At 42.3% G+C, this 19,420-nt stretch overlaps 2 protein-coding genes across 2 annotated transcripts in view; one reads left to right on the forward strand and one right to left on the reverse strand.

Moving 5' to 3' along the window:
* The window catches only part of LOC310802234 (voltage-dependent calcium channel subunit alpha-2/delta-4-like), a gene marked incomplete at both ends in the record, with an annotated part of 42,015 nt that overhangs the window by 13,144 nt on the left and 9,451 nt on the right, over positions 1-19,420 (reverse strand). Inside the window, 21 exons of the mRNA XM_083666526.1 lie at positions 5,799-5,867; positions 6,566-6,693; positions 6,919-7,011; positions 7,136-7,229; positions 8,213-8,310; positions 9,705-9,750; positions 9,844-9,911; positions 10,049-10,110; positions 10,421-10,492; positions 10,733-10,819; positions 11,008-11,082; positions 11,359-11,439; positions 11,658-11,735; positions 12,028-12,045; positions 13,486-13,619; positions 13,741-13,819; positions 15,485-15,598; positions 15,753-15,842; positions 16,648-16,722; positions 16,987-17,137; positions 18,471-18,531. Coding sequence (XP_083522652.1) covers positions 5,799-5,867; positions 6,566-6,693; positions 6,919-7,011; positions 7,136-7,229; positions 8,213-8,310; positions 9,705-9,750; positions 9,844-9,911; positions 10,049-10,110; positions 10,421-10,492; positions 10,733-10,819; positions 11,008-11,082; positions 11,359-11,439; positions 11,658-11,735; positions 12,028-12,045; positions 13,486-13,619; positions 13,741-13,819; positions 15,485-15,598; positions 15,753-15,842; positions 16,648-16,722; positions 16,987-17,137; positions 18,471-18,531 — 1,773 coding nt within the window. The remainder of the gene's footprint in view (positions 1-5,798; positions 5,868-6,565; positions 6,694-6,918; positions 7,012-7,135; positions 7,230-8,212; positions 8,311-9,704; positions 9,751-9,843; positions 9,912-10,048; positions 10,111-10,420; positions 10,493-10,732; positions 10,820-11,007; positions 11,083-11,358; positions 11,440-11,657; positions 11,736-12,027; positions 12,046-13,485; positions 13,620-13,740; positions 13,820-15,484; positions 15,599-15,752; positions 15,843-16,647; positions 16,723-16,986; positions 17,138-18,470; positions 18,532-19,420) is intronic.
* Positions 1,864-3,634, forward strand: LOC310801988 (uncharacterized protein; the record flags this gene model as incomplete). Its single annotated transcript, XM_083666212.1, has 3 exons — positions 1,864-1,910; positions 2,203-2,886; positions 3,096-3,634. Exons 1-3 carry the CDS (start codon positions 1,865-1,867, stop codon positions 3,632-3,634), a joined length of 1,269 nt encoding a protein of 422 aa, XP_083522338.1. The 5' UTR covers position 1,864.

Below are 19,420 nucleotides of genomic sequence, written 5' to 3' on the forward strand. Positions count from 1 at the left end.
ATTAAAAGATCACAGTTGACTTGGGCGTATTTGTATAACTTATGTGTGCTTTCATGTGGACATATTTGTCAGTTGACGTCAAGTTGAGAATGAATAGCATAGATAAGTTATACATAAGCTCACTCATGATGTTCTACATCAGATCTTCCTATTTCCATACAACCATACAAATACGATGTGACGTCCATCTGTTGGGACCCTTCTGGTCCTGGACCAATGACAGGTCATGGTAATCTCTCTCTCTCACTCACTCATTACTGAGTGAACACACACACACACACACACACACACACACACACACACACACACACACACACACACACACACACACACACACACACACACACACACACACACACACACACACACACACACACACACAGGTCATGGTCAGGTAATCTGCTCTACAACACCTAAGGACCCCTAGTGTCACCAATACAGGAGAGGCTCTACCATAGATTACCTCATCCTCTTACAGGCTGATTGAGCTGCAGTGGTCCTAATGGTACTGACAGCTGTAATCAGAGAGAAATCAGCAGGGGTCACTGACCACAGATCAAATTCGCTAGACACCTAACCTGCACCCCAATTCTTCACCTTTTTCCCTTATATGTGCACTTGTGCACTCCCCTACTACACAATGATTTAAAGCCGTATGGGATTGGTATGAGAGCCCAAGCTTGGGAGTGCACACTTGAGGGAGAAAGGTGGAGAATTGGGACGCAGATATAACGTCATCCTATTTTGTGTACACATAACACAGACAAACGCAGGTAGTGACACAATGCTGCACACTTACTGTACCCTTTACTCTAATAGAGTACGCCTCACACTAAGAAATTAAATCAACCTGATCTCACATAAATGCAAGGCCCCCCCACCCAGATCATCCTATATACAGCTGAACACAGGGTGTGCGTTCAACTGAGGACAGAGTATTAGAGTGGGAGTGGGAGAGTGACTGGGGTCTTTGTGGAGGGATGACAAAGAGAAGACCTTGAGGCAGCTCTTCAGTGGCTCTTTTAAGTGGCTGCAGACGCACGCATGATGAAGCTACACCATCTCTCTTATCATGAAATTAAGGACAGATCTCTCCCTCTCTCTTTCCCTCTTTCACTCTCTCTCCTTCTATCGGTCTTTCTTGCTCCCTCACTCCCTCCCTCCCTCCTTTGAGAGGATCAAAAGCTACAAGAGCGAAGCCTTGAAAATGAAACAATTTAAAAAAGTATCTTGTGTATCTATTGTATGCAGCTGAAAGATGGGAGTTATGACTTAAGAAACTGAGTGGGTGTTCAGTTGTAAGTAAGCTTTGACTTCACTTCTGTACAGTATTTGTGTTTACTTGACTGTGGGCTAGCTTTTCTCCAAACAACATATGTTCAATCTCAAAAGCACAAAGAGAAAAAAGGCAATGGCAATAGGCAATATAATATGCGCTCAACTGTCAGAGAGTACAATTTGGGATATTGCTGTTATCAAGTGGGAGAGATTATGTTGTTGCTGCTACATATGGCCAACCATATTCTGTAAGTGTGTGTGTGTGTGTGTGTGTGTGTGTGTGTGTGTGTGTGTGTGTGTCAAAACTCAATGGTCTCTCTAATCTCAAGCATACCCAATCAACACTCTCAACTCTCATGTAGTGTATCACGTCTCATATGACTCTCTCTCTCTCTCTCTCTCTCTCTCTCTCTCTCTCTCTCTCTCTCTCTCTCTCTCTCTCTCTCTCTCTCTCTCTCTCTCTCTCTCTCTCATTGTGTTTACTAGGGCGGTCTCTATAGCTGGTAGGTGGCATAAGGAAGGCACCTGCTGAGTCAGCCAGATGCCAGTTCCAGTCTAGGGTGGGACCAGAGCAGGCAGAGCAGACATGCGGCACCTCAACAGGCCTGGGGGGACCCACCTGGAGAGCCTGGGTGAGTGCCACAATGGGCTGAGTCATGTCGGTGTGTTTAGCTACTGTTATGATAAAGTATCAAGGAATATTGTCTACTGTATGTTGTGGCAGAGTATATACTGTAACTTAGATTTAGTCCAGTGTTAATTAATTTTAATTTTGCCCTTCTGAGGTCATGAAGATTTGAACAAAGTACCCAGGAGATTTTTGGGACACTAGATGTATTACACTGCAGGTATGAGAGTTAAGAAAATGCATAACTTGAGTTCTACCTCATCTCTCTCTCTCATCCACCCCCTCCTCATCCTCAGCCTGTGCAGCTCTGCCAAGTCTCTTGGCCGTGCTGGTGGGTCTGCTGGGGGCAGCTCACGGTTGCCCGCCCATGTGTATCTGCAATGGCAACGGTACCGACTGCACAGGCGTAGACCTGCTCTCCTTGGCCACCATCCTGCCCCTGCTGTCCCAGGACACGCTCGCCCTCTACCTGCCCCACAACAACCTCTCCTCCGTGGGCTCTGGAGAGCTCTCCAACCTCAGTGCCCTGGAAGTCCTAGACCTCTCCAACAACCACCTCTTCACCCTGCAGCCCAAGGCATTCTCAGGCCTCAGCGCGCTGCAGTGGCTCAACCTCTCCAGCAACTACCTGGGCGAACAGCTAGCCACTGACCCCATTAATCCTGCTAACAACACAGAGGTGGTGCAGCAGGGGAGCGGCAGTGGGAGAGAGCTGAGCCCGGAGTTGTTCCAGAGCCTGTTGGTGCTAAGAGGGTTGGACTTGTCCCTCAATGGCCTGGTGTCTCTGCCTAAGGGCCTGCTGGAGGGGCTCCAGGGCCTGGCCTGGTTGTCTTTGGCCGGGAACAGGCTGAGGGCCCTGGATAGGGCCACATTCGAGCCCCTGGCTGGGCTGAGGCACCTCCAGCTGGCTGGGAACCCCTGGGAATGTGACTGCAAGCTGAGGGACTTCAAGCACTGGATGGAGTGGATGCTCTACAGAGGTGAATGTGGATGTTGGCTGGGTTTCTCCAAATGGCTAATTGAGCATTTCAAGGAATCTACATGGGATATTTGGATCTGTCTATAAGCCCGCTTTAAGTCTACAATATCTGTCATATGTCAAATTAAGCTCAGTTCATCTCGGTTCTTTGTATAAGACACAGTATTAACATCATGTATGATAGTAATGACCTATTGCATCTCTCTTCAGATGGACAGGTGGATGCAGTGCAGTGCAGCCTCCCCAAGGAGCTGAGGGGGCGGGATATCCGCAGCATCCCGGTAGAGATGTTCAACTACTGTCTCCAGTTGGAGAACCAAGTCAGGGGCACCGGCACCGGCTATGCTCCTGGAGCCAGCTTTGGCCCCGGGGACCCCAGGGTGAGCCGCCCGCCCTGTGGGTCCAATCGCATCAATGTGGGGCCCCAGGCTGGAGCCGGGGAGGACTGTGTTCGTCAGCGCTACCGGCCCGTCAGCGTTCGGCGAGCTGCGGGCACTCAGATCGTGGCTGGTGTGGTGTGCGGTGTGGTGTGTGTGATGATGGTGGTGGCGGCCACCTATGGCTGTATCTACGCCTCTCTGATGGCGAAGTACCAGAGGGAGCTGAAGAACCGCGGCCAGCCGCTGATGTCTGCTGAGGGTGGAGCCGAGACGGACCCAGAGGACGGGCAGGTGTCCTCCCCCACATCACCAGAGGAGCCGGTGCCCAAGGAACCCATAGTCCATGGATATAGAATAAGCAGCTTTTGACCTTTTGGTTCTCTGACTGCTGTTGTAAGGATTTAGTGTTTCCCACTGACTCCTCTGTGCTCATTACCAAGGAGAGAATGTATGGAGCCAGCAAAGAATATCTCCATTGCCCTTTGCTTGTGCAAATCACATAGACTGAGAAAAATAGAACACTGGACAAATGCAACAAACAGGAATGCTGCATTACTTCATAAAATGGACAGTATGGATGCTCTATGAATTGGCTCAATAGTGTAGTGATTCTGGCACCTCTTCACCTTGGTTCTAGACGTTCCTTAATTCTATTGTGGTTTGACCCAAAACCCCAAGTTTTCTTTGTATTTGAGGCAAGGTACTAGATTTGTCTAGGACCTACTAGATATGCCATTGTTATAAAAAATTATACTAGAATTTTTATTATGTCCAATGTATTGTGACCCTAATTTTTGCGACACAAATAAAGCCACAATCCACAACAGAAGAAACTATAAAACCTCTTTTAATTTCATAGACAGAACTATGGAGTCTGTGACATTAAAATGTGAGTTTTAAACAGTATTTTGCTATATACTGTATGTTTGTTTATACTGTTATTGTTGTTAACATTGTAGTAAAAACAACCTTATATTTTCGGTTACGATGGAGTAAGAACGTTGTACCAACTAACCAAATAAGCCATCTATAAGTTTTATTCTTAAAGAATCAAATTATTATACTATATATATATATATATATCAATTAATGTAACCAAAAATGTCTTTCCAAATTACGGATTGTGGCTTTAAGAAGGTAAAAAATCCAAGTTGTAGTCTAGAGAGAAAACTGAATAACTACAGCTGTATTTCCAAGGTTATGCAGTAGCCCGAGTAGCCTACCCTCTATCTATGCTACTTTCTACAATGGCAGATCTAATTAATTTAAACAAGTAGTTAACTATTAGTTCTCTTTAACCATTTCTCTTTTTTTGACATTCAATATGAGTGGTAAATTCTGATGGCAGTTGGAACAATGCAGACGCTTCAGACAATTCCTCTTTCAAATAGAGAGAAACTGCTCACTTATAGTATGGTATTAATTTGCTCTTCTGAAACGACTCATATTCATATTCATTCATTAATTTTGCCCCTGTTTCTTTCTCTATGTTATGCACATGAAACATTGGCTCATTTTTCTCTCATTTTTTACCTGAGACAATGAAGAGAACTCTGGAGGATTGTTGAAAACATGCTGAAAATAATAAACTGTTTATTTATCTAAGATGCCTTTTGTCAAGAATCAATGTATTTTTTTCTAGGGAGATAATCAATTTCGTGTCAGGGCCTGTGTCCCTAATGATAGCAATATAACCCTTGTGAAAAAACCTATGATGAAAATCATCTTGGAGTTGTGACAGACCAACTTTACAATTACTCTCCTCCACTGAACACCTTCACTCCCATCACCACCGGAGGGCTTCCCCTCCACATGGGAAATTGTGCTTAGCGCCACAGAATGTTACCTCCTTCCTAAGACATCTTCACCCCCACTACCCTCCCTGTAGTAACCCTAACCCCAACCCTTGAGACCTCTTCACCCCCACTTCCCCCCTGTACAAGTTCTCTCCTGTTAATAAGTAATAATAAAAAATTAAAAAAAAGAATTGGCTTTTGACATTACGACTGCCAATGGCCCCTAGTGCGAGCATTGATTACTTTGTCTTATGATGACTGTTGGATAGATGATTCACTTACTTAAACAAATGTATTTGTTGTAAGTCGTTTTGGATAAAGGCGTCTGCTAAATGCCATAAATGTAAATGTAAATGTACCATGGAAATTTTAATACACTCACAAGCCACACAAGTCACCAGTGCGTGACCCTTTGGGTGAAGCCAAACATTTTCACTCTAGTTGATATACTGTATGTCTACATTTCTAATAACAAAGACAGGAGAAATAGTATATTTCACATGACCACGGCTATTGTTGCTACTGGAGGCTGATGACCACAAATATGAGCTTTCTGACTCTATAGGATGACCCAACAGAGACTCTACTACTACCACAGAACAACCAACCAATCAACAACATACAGTCAATGTCTGATGTGGTTCACAGACAGGTGAGTCAGGCTCTACCTCAAATGATCAAATACAGTATGACAAAAAGCTTGTTCATACAGTAGAATAGACCCATGCACATCTTACCTCCAGCCATGGCCGTCTTGCCTCCAGAGGACACTGTCACAGCTGTGACGGAGACGATATACTTCCCAACTGTCATTAGAGGATAGACCAATCAGCAATGAGTTCTCTCATAAAACCTCTGACCATTAGTGTTATGTTTCTATAAGTACTATAAATACTGTAGGAAAAAAACATGATTGGGTACTATGAAAAAGCAGTAGAGTTCTTGGAACCACTGCGCTCAGAGCTTAGGGGCCCCAATTTGCTTCTGCTAAAGAGCGCTGTGCAACACTAAGTTTTAGTGAGCATAGCCGCTCAGTTGGTCATTTTGTTCAGCAAAGCTTCTGTCAAGGTAGAGGCGGAGGGCAGGTCTCCGACAATGAGTGGGTGGGGATAATTTAATATAATATGAAGATATCTGTTGTCCTCGCCAATCAGGATTTCACTGCGAATGTTGAAATGAATAATATTTTTTTACAAATAAAATGGCCATACTATCAGTTGTAGGCAACAAATTCAACCTGCTGTGCGTCTCCATACGCTGTAATAGTTTAATGAACCGGTCACAATTTTCTCATGTTTTTTTTAAATAATTTCTATCAGCTAAATAAATTGCCAATTCTCCTTTATCTCTTGCAACCTCCAGTCATAACCATAATTACCTGACACTTTAGTGTATTCTTTACAGTTGCCTACATGCATTTATTTACATAATTGTATTAATTCAATTAATACAATTATTATAACTACTACAAACTACCACCTGCAGGAAGACGACTGTTACGTACCTTTGTTCACATCAGTGCCAGTGTAGTAGACGAACCTGCCAGGAGGATTCTCCACTGCCAGGCGGTACCACAGGGGGAAGTGGTCCAAGGTGAACAGGTTGTCCTTATCAGCTGGAGTCAGGAACTTCCTGTGGAAAAATGATTTTCTCCTTATAACAAACTCTTGGTCAAATAATATAGTTAAAACATATGGTTCATAGTGTCCTAGAATGGAATAGAATATAATAAAATAGGATTCCACATTTATCCATATCATTCTAAGCGGGGAGAACATTGTTCTTTTCCCCCTCCCCCCTTGTTATGACTGGTGTGGGTGATGCAATAAATCATCCCTGTATTGCAGTGTGACTCACTTAGCCACCCTGGTCTCTATGCCGGTGTATCTGGAGACCCTTATGATGCCAGAGCGAGTCCCCAGGAAAGCTGCCTCCATACCTGCTTCCACCCTGGAGGACACAGGGAGAGGGGAAAGCAGTCAGATTTGTCTCCGATGCACACCATACACTCACACATACAGTACTCTAAAACACTGATGAACACTCATTAAATTATATTGAAACAGTTGCATACCCAGATGCATTCAGGATCAAAGCTGTCCAATAGGCTTCCAAGGGAGCTGTCACTACGGCATCAAAGAGGGTCTGCCGCAGCAGCATCTCGTCACCTAGAAGGAAGAGGCATTTAAACCACGCAAAAATTCCCTACCACTTCCAATTGCAATTGCTAAACATGCTAATTAAGAGATGCTGTACATAACTACGCTAAATAGTTCAAATCCATTGGATTTAAAACCTGTCTGGATGAACCAACAACAACACATTTTAGGGGAGTGTGTGCAAGTCTATCTCTGCAGCCCCTCTACTTCTTGTAATTTGTATTCTCATGCAAGATCATTCACTTCTGAGGTATGTTGTAGTTTTCAACTTTGAGATATGTTATCATCTGCCAAAGTGAAATTGCCTGCACTCCTCCTGAAGCTAGTACTAGTTAAAATTATCTTAAAAAGTACTAATTAAAATATCTATAAAATAGAACAATGGAAGCTTCCAGCTATTAAATTAAAACCATTTAAAGAACCCACTCTCTATATTTTTTTTAAGGATTCCTTATATGTATCAAAGCATAGAACCTTTTTGGTGCTTCATAGAACCCTGCCATGAAGAACTGTTTAAGGGTTCTTGATTTGTCCCTGTAGAGGAACCCTTTTGGGTGCTACATAGAACTCTCTCACAAAAAAAACTCTACATGGGGTTCTAGGTAGAACATAGAACAGTTCTACAAAGCACCAAAAAAGGTCCCCTACAGGGACAAATGAAGAACCATTTTTGGTACTAACCAGAACCTTTTTTTCTAAGAGTGTATTTAAGATGCAAAAAGAATGAACTATTCCCTGATAGGTCTAACCAGATTGGGCTCAGTTGAATTTCAATGCAGTCAGTTCAGAAAGTAAATTGAAATTACAATTTGATTATTGCAAATAGGGCATTTATATTCAATGATTTCTCAATAAACTGAAATTATAAGCTTAAGGTCAACACATCATATGTTTTTCCATTTGTGAATTGTAAATTCAAATCAGTTTCTGAATTTAAATCAAATTGACCCCAACCCTGCTGTGGAGGATGGAACAGGTTGCAGAATACTTACACTCCAGGTCAGGCTCCTTCCCCAGTAGGTAGCGAATGACAGCCTGGAGCTGGGTGTACTTGCGGTGCTGAGGGTCGATGTCTGTCTCACAGTAGGTCCTGAGAGAAAGGTCATGAGGTACAGTCATATACACTATCATTTAGACTGTTCGAGTACAATCTAATACTGTACCATGGTGGTGCTCGGTGGGCCAAAATGAAATCTGAGTTGTGAGCCACAGGTCAAAAAAACAGACGATGCCTTATATAAGCAATATATCCTTAAATGTTGGCTACTGTCAATCCATGAAATTTCCCACTAGGAGGTGCAATTATTCATGTAGAGAAGAATCCTAACGATAATTTTCTCGCAATGTCAGCCATGGCCAGATCTCCCCTCTGCGTGTCCTAACTTGGAGTGCTTAGGTGCCCATATGAGAAATACTGTACGTGTTTGAGGAGAGGTAAGACTAAAATGTGGGTGTGTCCAGTAGACTTCCAAGACAAGGGAGTCCTAACCCCATATTTATGCACCATTTGTCCCACGGCCTCTACTACTTATTGAAAGAAAATGCTGGTTATACATAGGCATACATAACACGTTATCATTAATAAGGAGGTGAACTACATCAGTCCTGAATTTCTTCTTAAGTCATTCATAAAATTATGAAATGGGCGCATGTTGCAGTAGGCTGGGGCGAGGTCAGCCATGCAAAGCGCGCCCATTTAATTATTTTCCTTTTGCTCTTCACTCTCTTATTTCGCAAGGCCGTCTGCAATGTTCCAGGCATGATTGAATAGGGTTCCAGTGAATATCAGGGATATCCCATAATGAGATGTACAACTGCTTTTTAACTGATAAAAAATGCCATTTGGAAGATAGCTGATATCACTAGTACAAGCGAAAGATTTGCTTTAGCCTTTTGTCTCTACCTAGCTAGCTCCCGTCTTTTACAAATAGACTGACTAGATAGAATGCCACCCATCAATCTATTAAAAAAATATAGCTAGCTAAGTAACTAGTTAGCCAACTATAGTTATCAGTCATACATATTAGTTTGCTTCAGGTTTTTAAGTCACATAAATTAACAGTGGTTCCAATGAAGACCATACTGTTGCTATGGTCATACTCGAAATGCTACTCCTCTTTCATCTGTTAAGCTTGACAGTCCAATACAACTTTAAACTGTATCCACTGCCATATTAACACTTCCCAAGCCCTGTTTCTTCAGGAACTTCCTTTTGTAGTTTTATAAGTGATTATAATGTGTATTATACTATGTGGTATTATATGATATACAAATAGAGCCCAGGTAGTACATAGATTTTGTACATGTTTCAATGATAACTCAGGAACTCCCTCGTCAGTCAAACCAAACATCTCAGGGATCAGACTTTTGGCAAGCCTGATTTAGAGCATCAAAATCCAATACATTATAATTCAAATTAAGTCCAATACTGTATCATCTAGTAATATCATGTACTCTACTACATCCTATCCATTGCACACTTACCACTCAGAGGCTATGGTGAGGTCTGGAGAAGTCAGGTCATGCAGGCCTAGGGATGAGAATGATACCAGTCAATAAGATAAGTCTTCTGCATTAGAATACTGAAGGAGAGGGTATGTATATATAGTAGAGGGACACTTACCCTCCTCCACAGACACGTTCCCCAGGTACATCAACTGTCCATGACCCCGCGTCAGCACCATGCCAAAGCTGGAGAACACACAACATGCTCAGTTACTGTGACTCAACAAACCAACGATCTCATGCAAACATCACATACCATACAAAAGCTTTAAAACCAAACTTAGACAAATCTAAACCAAATACAATTGTGTGTATCGCAGTACCTGAATGGAGTCTGGTTAATGGTTGTATAGAAATAGTTATTGACTAAAAACAAGGGTCTTTTCTGTTGGAGAGAAAAAGGAGAATTGTGTTATGATCCAGTTGTTACTCATCATTGAGACCATAATGAGACCTATCTCTGACCTATTCTCTCTCTCTCACACACACACACACACACACACACACACACACACACACACACACACACAAGCAGACCTGTTTTAAAATATTTGACATCATTTCAAATACTTGAAAGCTCTGAACTGAATAGTCCCAAAAATGCAAACCACATCCATCCAGGCAGACTCAAGCAAATGCTCAACGTATTTGAAAAAATGCAAATACCATTTTGACTCACACAAGATGTCACTCACCCCTTTGTCCAGTGATGCTCGGATGTTTAAGGTGAGAGTACCCATCTCCCCTTTTACCATGGCTGTCCTCAACTATAAAGATGAAACACACACACAATCCCTTTTTTAACGTCTTGTACCTGCATCATACTGTACAATACATGTATAGATTGGATTGTGATCATTATTGACCGATCATGGCTGTATCTGGTGTAGCAGGCCTATTTGTGGCTGGGAAGGTGTATCTACAATGTTGTACTGTACAGCATGTGGGTGAATATTGATTATCTGAAATGCTATGCAGCTCTGAATATGTGTGTTATGTTAACTCACTATCTCATCTGTGTCTTCCCACTCCACCTCAGCCAGGTCCACACTATTGTAGTTGGGCTTGGGCTTCAGTTTCTTACCATCTTTGTACTGTGGGACAGGAGAGAGGACAGGGGAAATGAGGGGAGAAATAGAGAGCCATGGAATATACTAAATAACTGTGTAATGAATAACTGACTCAATGAATTGGAATGGGTAGGAAATAGATTCAGTGCTGGATGGTTAGAGAACTTATACTGGGAAAACATTTACTGTTTAGTGCTCGCGGCAAGACTCACCAGGGGTCGTAGGTCAGGGTGTGTCAGGATGTAGCCGTTATTGGTGATCAGGAAGGCATAACCATGGGGGCCCAGCTGAAAAAGAGATGGACACATATCACGTATAGAGCAAGTCAAACCAAAAATAGAGGTAGAGGAAATAGAGGAACCAAACCACAGTTAGTGCCACAATGTAGGGGCATACAGTATGACATTGTCTCTCCTGTTTGGTTTAACATATTGAAATACATGAAGAGAACACATACATTTCTGATTTTCTTCATACAAAACATGAAATAATCTTTAAATTCAATGAACATATGCCAATAAGTTCTGAATGTGACTTAGTCAGTGACCTGGTTGTTATTATACCTTATATCTGGGGGTCAGCTTCATGACCTCTAGTAAGGGGATATCAGAACCCACCACGCCCAGCAGGATCCCATGAGACAGCTGGCAAGGAAGGTTAGATTATTACACAACCATTTGACATAGCACCAAATTATTGCATTTACAGTAAGCTGGAGCACTGATCTTCATATCATATTTGGCCTCAAATGTTATGAAATAAAGAGTAGGCAGTAACTCTTTATCACAACAACTGCTACAGTGCCATCATGACTACTTTTATTACACATTTCATACTGAGTTGTTTGTTTTTGTCAACAGACCGTCTCTTTCTTCTTGCTGAAGACAGGCATTGCCACTGAGGTCATGAGAAGTAAACTTTGAGCCTTCGTGTTGAAGAGCTGAGGAAGAGATTGCAGAGTTAGCTTAGTACAGATTTATGCACTGAAAACCCTCTTTGGTCCACAAAGTCCATCAAATCACATAATATCACCATACCACTACTAATACTTGCAGTTAATAGTCTTTACACTAGAGGGAGCTATATAACTGCATTTGGTGTCTATCAGAAATGAAAGGGAATCCATGAGCCGTTACTACAGGAGCTAGATAAGAGAAGGATATTTGCGCTATAGTACCTACAGTAATGGTAATGAACATGCTAATGATCATTTAGATAATAATGAGTTTTACCTCCTTTGTATTGGGGAGCTGTCAGAGTGAGTAAGAGTCAGGTCCATGGTAACATGAGAGAATGAACACAGTGACGGGACAGACAGGGAACAACAGAGATGAGGTGACACAAACAAATGAGAAAATGCCGATGGCCACTCTATGCACTACAATGTAGGAGACAGATGTGTGACAAACATGAGGTCAAATGCAATGATAATGCATTGAGGACAAATACAATAGATACAGGCTACACTTTTAGAAAAAAAAGGTGCTAAGTAGAACCATAAAGGGTTCTTTTCGGTTCTCTTTAAGTTGACTCGGTTCGACATCTCACTATGGGGATATGCAGTCGTGCGTTCCCTATTCGCTGAGACCCTATTCAATCATGCCTGCAACAGGCCAGGAGCGCGCTTTGAATTGCTGACCTTGCCCAGCACAGCTTACGGGCATTGCACGCCCCTTTCATTGTTTACAAGCTTCACTCACTTATGTGCCAGCCTTGTCTGCAGTGTTCCGATAGAACCAAGTTACCTAGCTTAACTGTTCCACTGGACAGTTAACAGCTTTCCCTAAGGAGTTAAGTTGCTTATTCTATCCCACAAGAATCCTGCTGAGGATCAGGCTTTACTCTTACTGAGCAAAGTTCTCTCTAGTTAGGTTTGCCAACAACAGATTGAGTTAGCCACTAGCCTAGGTACTCTTTGTTGCTAGCTGGTGGGTGAGCTTTCTTTGTGTACACCACCATCGAAGTGCTCCCCTGTTTTACTACACTAAGTGAAATAACAATTTTACTACCCTAAGTGAAAGAAGTTTTGCCCCCTCATGTTTTCATGCCTGTTAGCTTGTTACACCCACTGCCATTGATATTGGCTTGACTCGCTAGCATTCACCACACCAGTGAAGCTACGCTAGCTGGCTGGTATCGGGGTAGGTTGGCTAAGTATTGCTCTGAATTCGAGGTCGGGAATCTTCAGTGGAGAGCCAGGTTGGCTCAGAGTATTGAGCTGGTGAATAGACTGCTGGATGAGGAAAACGCTTTCCGCTATGGCAGTATGTTTTGGGTCATTGTCTTACTGTATGATGAAGTGCGATCCAATGAATTTGGAGAAATTTGCTCGTACTTCAGCAGACAAGATGTTTCTGTACACTTCAGAATACATTCAGCTGCTGCCATCAGGAAGTTACATCATCAATTAAGTTAGCCAGTTCTAGTGGCAGCAATAAATGCCCAAACCATAACACCCCCTCCACCATGTTTCACAGATGAGGTGGTTTGCCTTTTTCTATAAACTTTCCATTTGCACTCACTCCACTCCACACCACTTGTTATCCTCCAAAAGGCTGGTCACCTACAGTTTGCTAAAAAGTACCTAAAAAGCCTGTAGAGGTCTGGGACAAGGTATTTTAGACATGTAAGATTAATATTATCATGTACCAACATGATTTTTACACTTGGTTAGTGTAATCACTACTCACCACAGTGTCCATGTAGGCCTCAGTCCAGATGATGTCATGGTTGTGGTTGATGACCATTGGCCGACTAAGGACATGCAGGTACTCCATGACATTTTCTTGAACATCAGCCAATGTGGAGATGTGTGTGTAGTAACCTGAACGAGTAGGAGACATGAACAATTGTGACACACACATTCACACATGCAAATGCACACACACACACACACATCCTTTACTTATCTTTTTGTCCTGCAAACACATAACAACAACACTCACCTTTATTGTTACAGGCTATCCACTTGGTGTTCTCTGCAAAGGTCATCTCTCTGCCTATGAGGTAAGTAAAGACCCGCACCTGGGGGAGAAAGCATTGAATCCTCATTTCCTTGCACCAATTAGGCCCAACGGTAACACTTTACATTAAGGTACCCTTTGTAAAGGGTTTACAAATGGTTTATAATTAGTTAATACATCACTTATAACCCTTATTATTATTAAATGATAAACCATTCACAAACAGTTATAGCTCATGAGTTTAGATTGTTAGATATTCACTTGGTGCTTGCCAAATACAGAGCCTGCAATCAGGAGCCAGTTATTAATGCTTTATAAATGCACGTATAAACGCTTTGAAAACTAACCTTGATGTGAAATCAAGCAAGATTATTTGCAGTGGTTGCACAGTTGTGAAAAAAAATGTCTGACTTGTGGGGATGATTCGGCTGGCACCAAACCGATTCACCACATCTTTTCATACAATGTGAAGATCTCCGAAAGTACAGTACAGCTGTTTTTTGCCTCATGTCCCATACTTGAAATCCTGATGTCCTTGTAAACATGTTCCTCATTTAAACATGTCGGTGCAGGTTTCCAGATTGTATTTGTTGATCTGTCTACTACTTACCCCTCGTCTGTGTTCACCAATGTGTGGTTAGTGCTCTGAGCTGGTTTGGGTTAATCAATGAGTAGACCACATTGACAATAAGTCATGTGAGTTCTCTTCTATCCTCTGTACTGATACCTCTCACCATGCATGAATGACTTACCAACATTTATAATTGATGAACGGTCTACTGACCATTTGTAAATGTCATGTCATTTGATAGTTTTAACCAAATAGAGTAAAGATAGCAACACAAGAGAGCTGGCGCCTATAGTTCTATCAAACTTCCGGGTTTGTGATGTTTTTTGAAAGTCCTTCATAATAGTAGTTATTTTTCTCTTCAAATGCTAGCCATGCTGAACTGTAATCAGATAACATATATGTTGTAACATGGCAAATAATGTCCTCCTCATTAACTCTGATAAAACTGAATTGTTGGTCATTGGCCCAAGAAATCAGAGGTTGAATTTCACAGAAATGGCGCTCAATTTAGAATTATTATTTACATTATTGCTATCATTACTGACTCTGACCTTACATTGGACGCTCACATTAAGAACTTGTGCAGAATAGCTTATTTCCACTAACTGTGCAACCACTGTGCAATCATTGCAAATAATGTTGCATGATTTCACATCACAAGTTCGTTTTTAAACAATTTATAAGTGCATTTCTAAAGAATTAATAATAATAATAGCTCCCTATTTGGCAAGCAGCAAGTGAATATCGAAGAAACTAAACTAATAAGTTATAACCATTTGTAAATGGTTTAGAATTGAATAATAAACTGCTTATAAATTATATATTAAATATTTTAAACAGTTTATAAACCATTTACAAAGGGTACTTTAATGTGTGTTACTGGCCCATCTAACATCTGTCTACTATATACAGTATCTCAATGAACCATACAGATTGTATAGCAATGCAAGATAAATGGTTACTCAAGGTAATATCAATGGAGATACACACTAAATACTAGCACCTGAGAGATGCAGAAAAGTGTGCTATTCAGAAATAGAACAATCACTTAACTGACTGAAATTATCATTAGCTGTTTTTGAAAGATATGGTATGGATACAGTATGTATTAAAATAACAAGGTTACACAGTAAATAGCAGCTTTGCCTACAGTACCCTGCGATCAGGCCAGTTGAACTCCTCAAACACAGACTGGAAGTCCTCCATGGCTCCATCTGTGATCAGCATGATGGCCTGGTTGCACAGGCTGCCCTGGCCCTTCGCTGTAGCCTGAGAAGGAAGCACCACACAGGCAGTGACACTGTGCCAACAGCATGTGATGATTGTGCATGCGTGTGTGCATGTGTGGGTGCGTGCGTGTGGTGTGTGTATGTGACTTCAGGCCATGAGAGTCCCTGTGAGATGTACTGTACTGGGAACTAACCTCGTTGAGGATTTTGAAAGACTCCTTCATGGCCTTCTTGACTTTAGCCTCACCCTTGACATGCAGATCATCCACCAGCACTTTGAAATGCTGCAGACAGAGTGTGGAGAGAGCATTGTGAATGGTGATGTTATATGTTACATTTGATGTTATATGGACAGTTACGCAGCTGTAGAGGACAATAATGTCACTTACACCCAGTCTGAATGCCTGAGTAAAGAGTAGAATAACAGCGATTCAACAAACCTGCTACGTCTCAATTATCTACCCTTCTCTCTGAAGGGTTAGAAGAGCCCCACATGGATTTTAAAACAGTGGATTGGCCTAAGCAGGGGCTTGATCTTTCCACCATTCCTTCCATTAAATCCTGTGGGGAAGTGCACTTAGTCCACACTTTAGAGAGAATGGTAGAGAATTGTGACACAACCCAGAAGTTGGGCAAAGTTGGCTGTTGAAAGAGAAAGTAATGTGGTAGGGTGTTGGTGACACATTAGGAGGATTCTTGAGGTACAGTAGGAGCCAAGGTGCCAGAAGAAGCATCCTGAATGTTCCTGAGAGGGTCTGGTTGACTAGGAGGAGCAGATGCTAGGTGGCTAATACCCCCCCCCCCCACACACACACACACACACACACACACATTCACACATTCACACAGTCCTGATTGACGGCTGACCTGACCTGCTCTCTGACACGCAGTGGGCCATTTAAGGAAGTAGGCCAAAAGCTCAGCAGTAGCAGGTGTGTGTTTGTGTGTGTCCCCTCCCCCGTCATTAGGAGTAAAATGGACAGTGTTATGGTAGTTAAGAGCACACTTCAGCTGCTAAAACCATGCCGGGCAGGTCAGGACTTTGTGGCTTATCTCCTTTAGCTTACATGAAGCAGATAATGGACTTACCTCTCGGTTGTCCAAGTCAGCCTGCACCAAAGTGCCTCGGAAGCAGGGCTCCACATAGCGGACGTAATCAGTGTACTGAGGGAGGAGAAGAGAACAGTCAGTCCATCAAACTTTATCTATATAGAACATTTTGCACAAAAGAGCAATTAAATGCACTTTACAGTACAGTACATGCAAGGCGTGAAGATCACAAGTCTGGAGAGGCAGAGAACAGTACCTAGGTAGTGATAGTAGCCCAAAAACTAGATAAATGCAGTGAAGACATACAGCATAGCATAGAGTGAAGAGAAAATTAAACACAAAAAAACAGGGTATTTAGTGGCAGGATGGCTCTCTTACAGCGATGACGTTGACAAAGTCATTCTCCCCGAGTGTGTCCAAGATGGTGTTAATGGTATGTTTGGCGATAGTCATTTTCAGGCCCTTCATACTGCCACTGATGTCCACTACGATGATAATGTCCTTAGGTGAGGTGGCAGCCTGGATGTACCTGTGAGAGTGATAGAGAAAAGACCAACATGGCGCCATGCTATATTCCTTAGTAAAAGCAAAATATTTGATGTGCTAGACATAGACATGCTATACTGCTTTTCATACAATGTATTTTGACTACAGAAGCTGTGTATTATCCTTTTAGAAAAATAGGCAGCTGGATTTAATGACCCTTGTAAAAGCTGTATAGTGTGACATCATCTTATAGAGAAGTAACCCTTTAGGAAACAATTGCCATTGAATCAAATGTGGTCGTACATTAGGGCACTACAGTATAGGTCACTGTATGTCATTGCAACCAAAGTATCCTTTACCCTTTGTTTCAAAATGTGACCTATGCAAATAGCACACCTCATTGTATCATTTATAAGTGCATAAACTGTTGCATATGGTGCCCATGTGGGCCCCACTGACCTGGGTATTGAGCCTCTAACCACTTAAGGAGCAGCTTAAAGTATTTCCAGAGGATCAGGCTCTCCCTGTCTGCGTTGCCTGTGTTGGTTAACTCGGGGGCTTGGGTGCTATCCATGTCCCTGATCTGAAACCCTAGCCAGTGTCAACTCAGGACCTGCTAACCAGCTGAGTAGAGACAGTCAGCCAGGTCTGGAGCATCAATGTAGTGTTTAATCTGCAAGTTGAGGTGTGGGGTGTGCATGTAAGTGGTTTCCAAGGGCTAGACCCTCTCATACTTCAGCAACATACAGTGTATCAATGATGTAACCTCCTTTGGGCCAAGGTAAAGTTAGAGTGTCCACCCTGAGATCGGAAGGTGAGGGGGTCAATCCCTAGCCGAGTCATACCATAGACTCTAAACATGGGACCTAATGCCTCTCTGCTTGGCTAAGGTGATGCTTTGGGGGTACGGCCCTGCAACGGACTGGCGTCACACTACAGAAACAGGTGATAGGCTCCTGCCTCTATGGGACAGTCTTGCTCATGTGTCCCTATATTGGTGTCTTTCTTGCCTTCCTCCTCACAAAATCATCCACTAGATCGTCAAAATCTAGCTGTCTGACAAGGTCTGACTCTATTGACATAAGTGAGCTGAGACGTGTTTCGCACATGCTACTCCGCAGCTCATTTTTTATTCTGCCTAAAAGGGAAAATGTCCGCTCACCCTGGCAGTTTGTCATTGGCAAAGTTAGAAAAATCAGAAACTTTGTCATTGGCAAAGTTAGAAAAATCCCCCCCAGGGCACTGGCCCCACTGGCCCGGTCCATAATCCAGCCTTGACTGTGTCCGACTGTTCTACTGTGTCCTACTGTGTCTCACTGTGTCCCAGTGTGTCTTACTGTGTCTCACTGTGGTCAAGGACAAGATAACAAGCTTACCAGTTACGGTTCCTGCAGTCAAAGGCTGCCACGCCATTCGCATCTGGTGTCCATTTGATACCTGTGGGAATGTGGTGTTACGTGAGCAAATGAGTCTTTGCAATGAGAAAACATCAGGACGTACATTTAAATATTACACGGTTATTACGATTTACAGATTAAGGGGGGCCTGTGTTGTTGTCTGGTTTCTCTATTCTACATATTGCTATGCTATGTTTTAATGTGATGATATATTCTGGATTATATAACTGTGTTATGCTGTTATAGTCTATCTGTAGTTACACCCCCTCATTAGGCAAAAAATGCATTCCAAAACAGAAAGGTCGTCAATCTAGTTTCAGCCAGAGAAGCCTACTGTCACCCCACTCCAATTGCTAGTAAAGGCAAGTTGTCTCATCTGAGAAAACCAACACCACGGCTTAAGACTTTTAGCTTTTATAGGCAGTCTGAGATTTGGTACTTAACACTAGAAGACCCAGGCCATCAATACTACCAAAGTACCCAGAGTGAGGTCTGGAGACGGCCATTTGTTGACGTTAGTGTGACAGTGTAATCATTGAATTATATCAATACCATTCAAAAAATAATGCACTGGTTGTGTTTAGTCAGGACTTAAGGAATCATTAGTGTACCACATTTTGTATTTTTAAAGAGCTACATATTGAATATAACATGTTGATGGACCAACCCACAGTTAAATGTGGAGCGCATTACAGATTGAGGATTGCTTCACTCTTTATCACTCCCTGTGCTGCAAAGTTTTGACAGGTGGTGAAAAGCTCCCATTTCCGTTTTTGCAATCAAATTCCGAAGTGTACAATTTATCTTTTATCTTGTATCTTTTTTTTATTTGAATGAACCATGAGGTATGTTTCTCTTAAGAACTACCCTATCACTTTTTGCTTTAGTTTCAAAAGTTCACATTTCCCTGCAGGTAACCTTTAACATTA

The sequence above is a fragment of the Argentina silus genome (assembly GCF_951799395.1).
Source record: "Argentina silus genome assembly, chromosome: 3".
Classification (NCBI taxonomy): domain Eukaryota; kingdom Metazoa; phylum Chordata; class Actinopteri; order Argentiniformes; family Argentinidae; genus Argentina; species Argentina silus.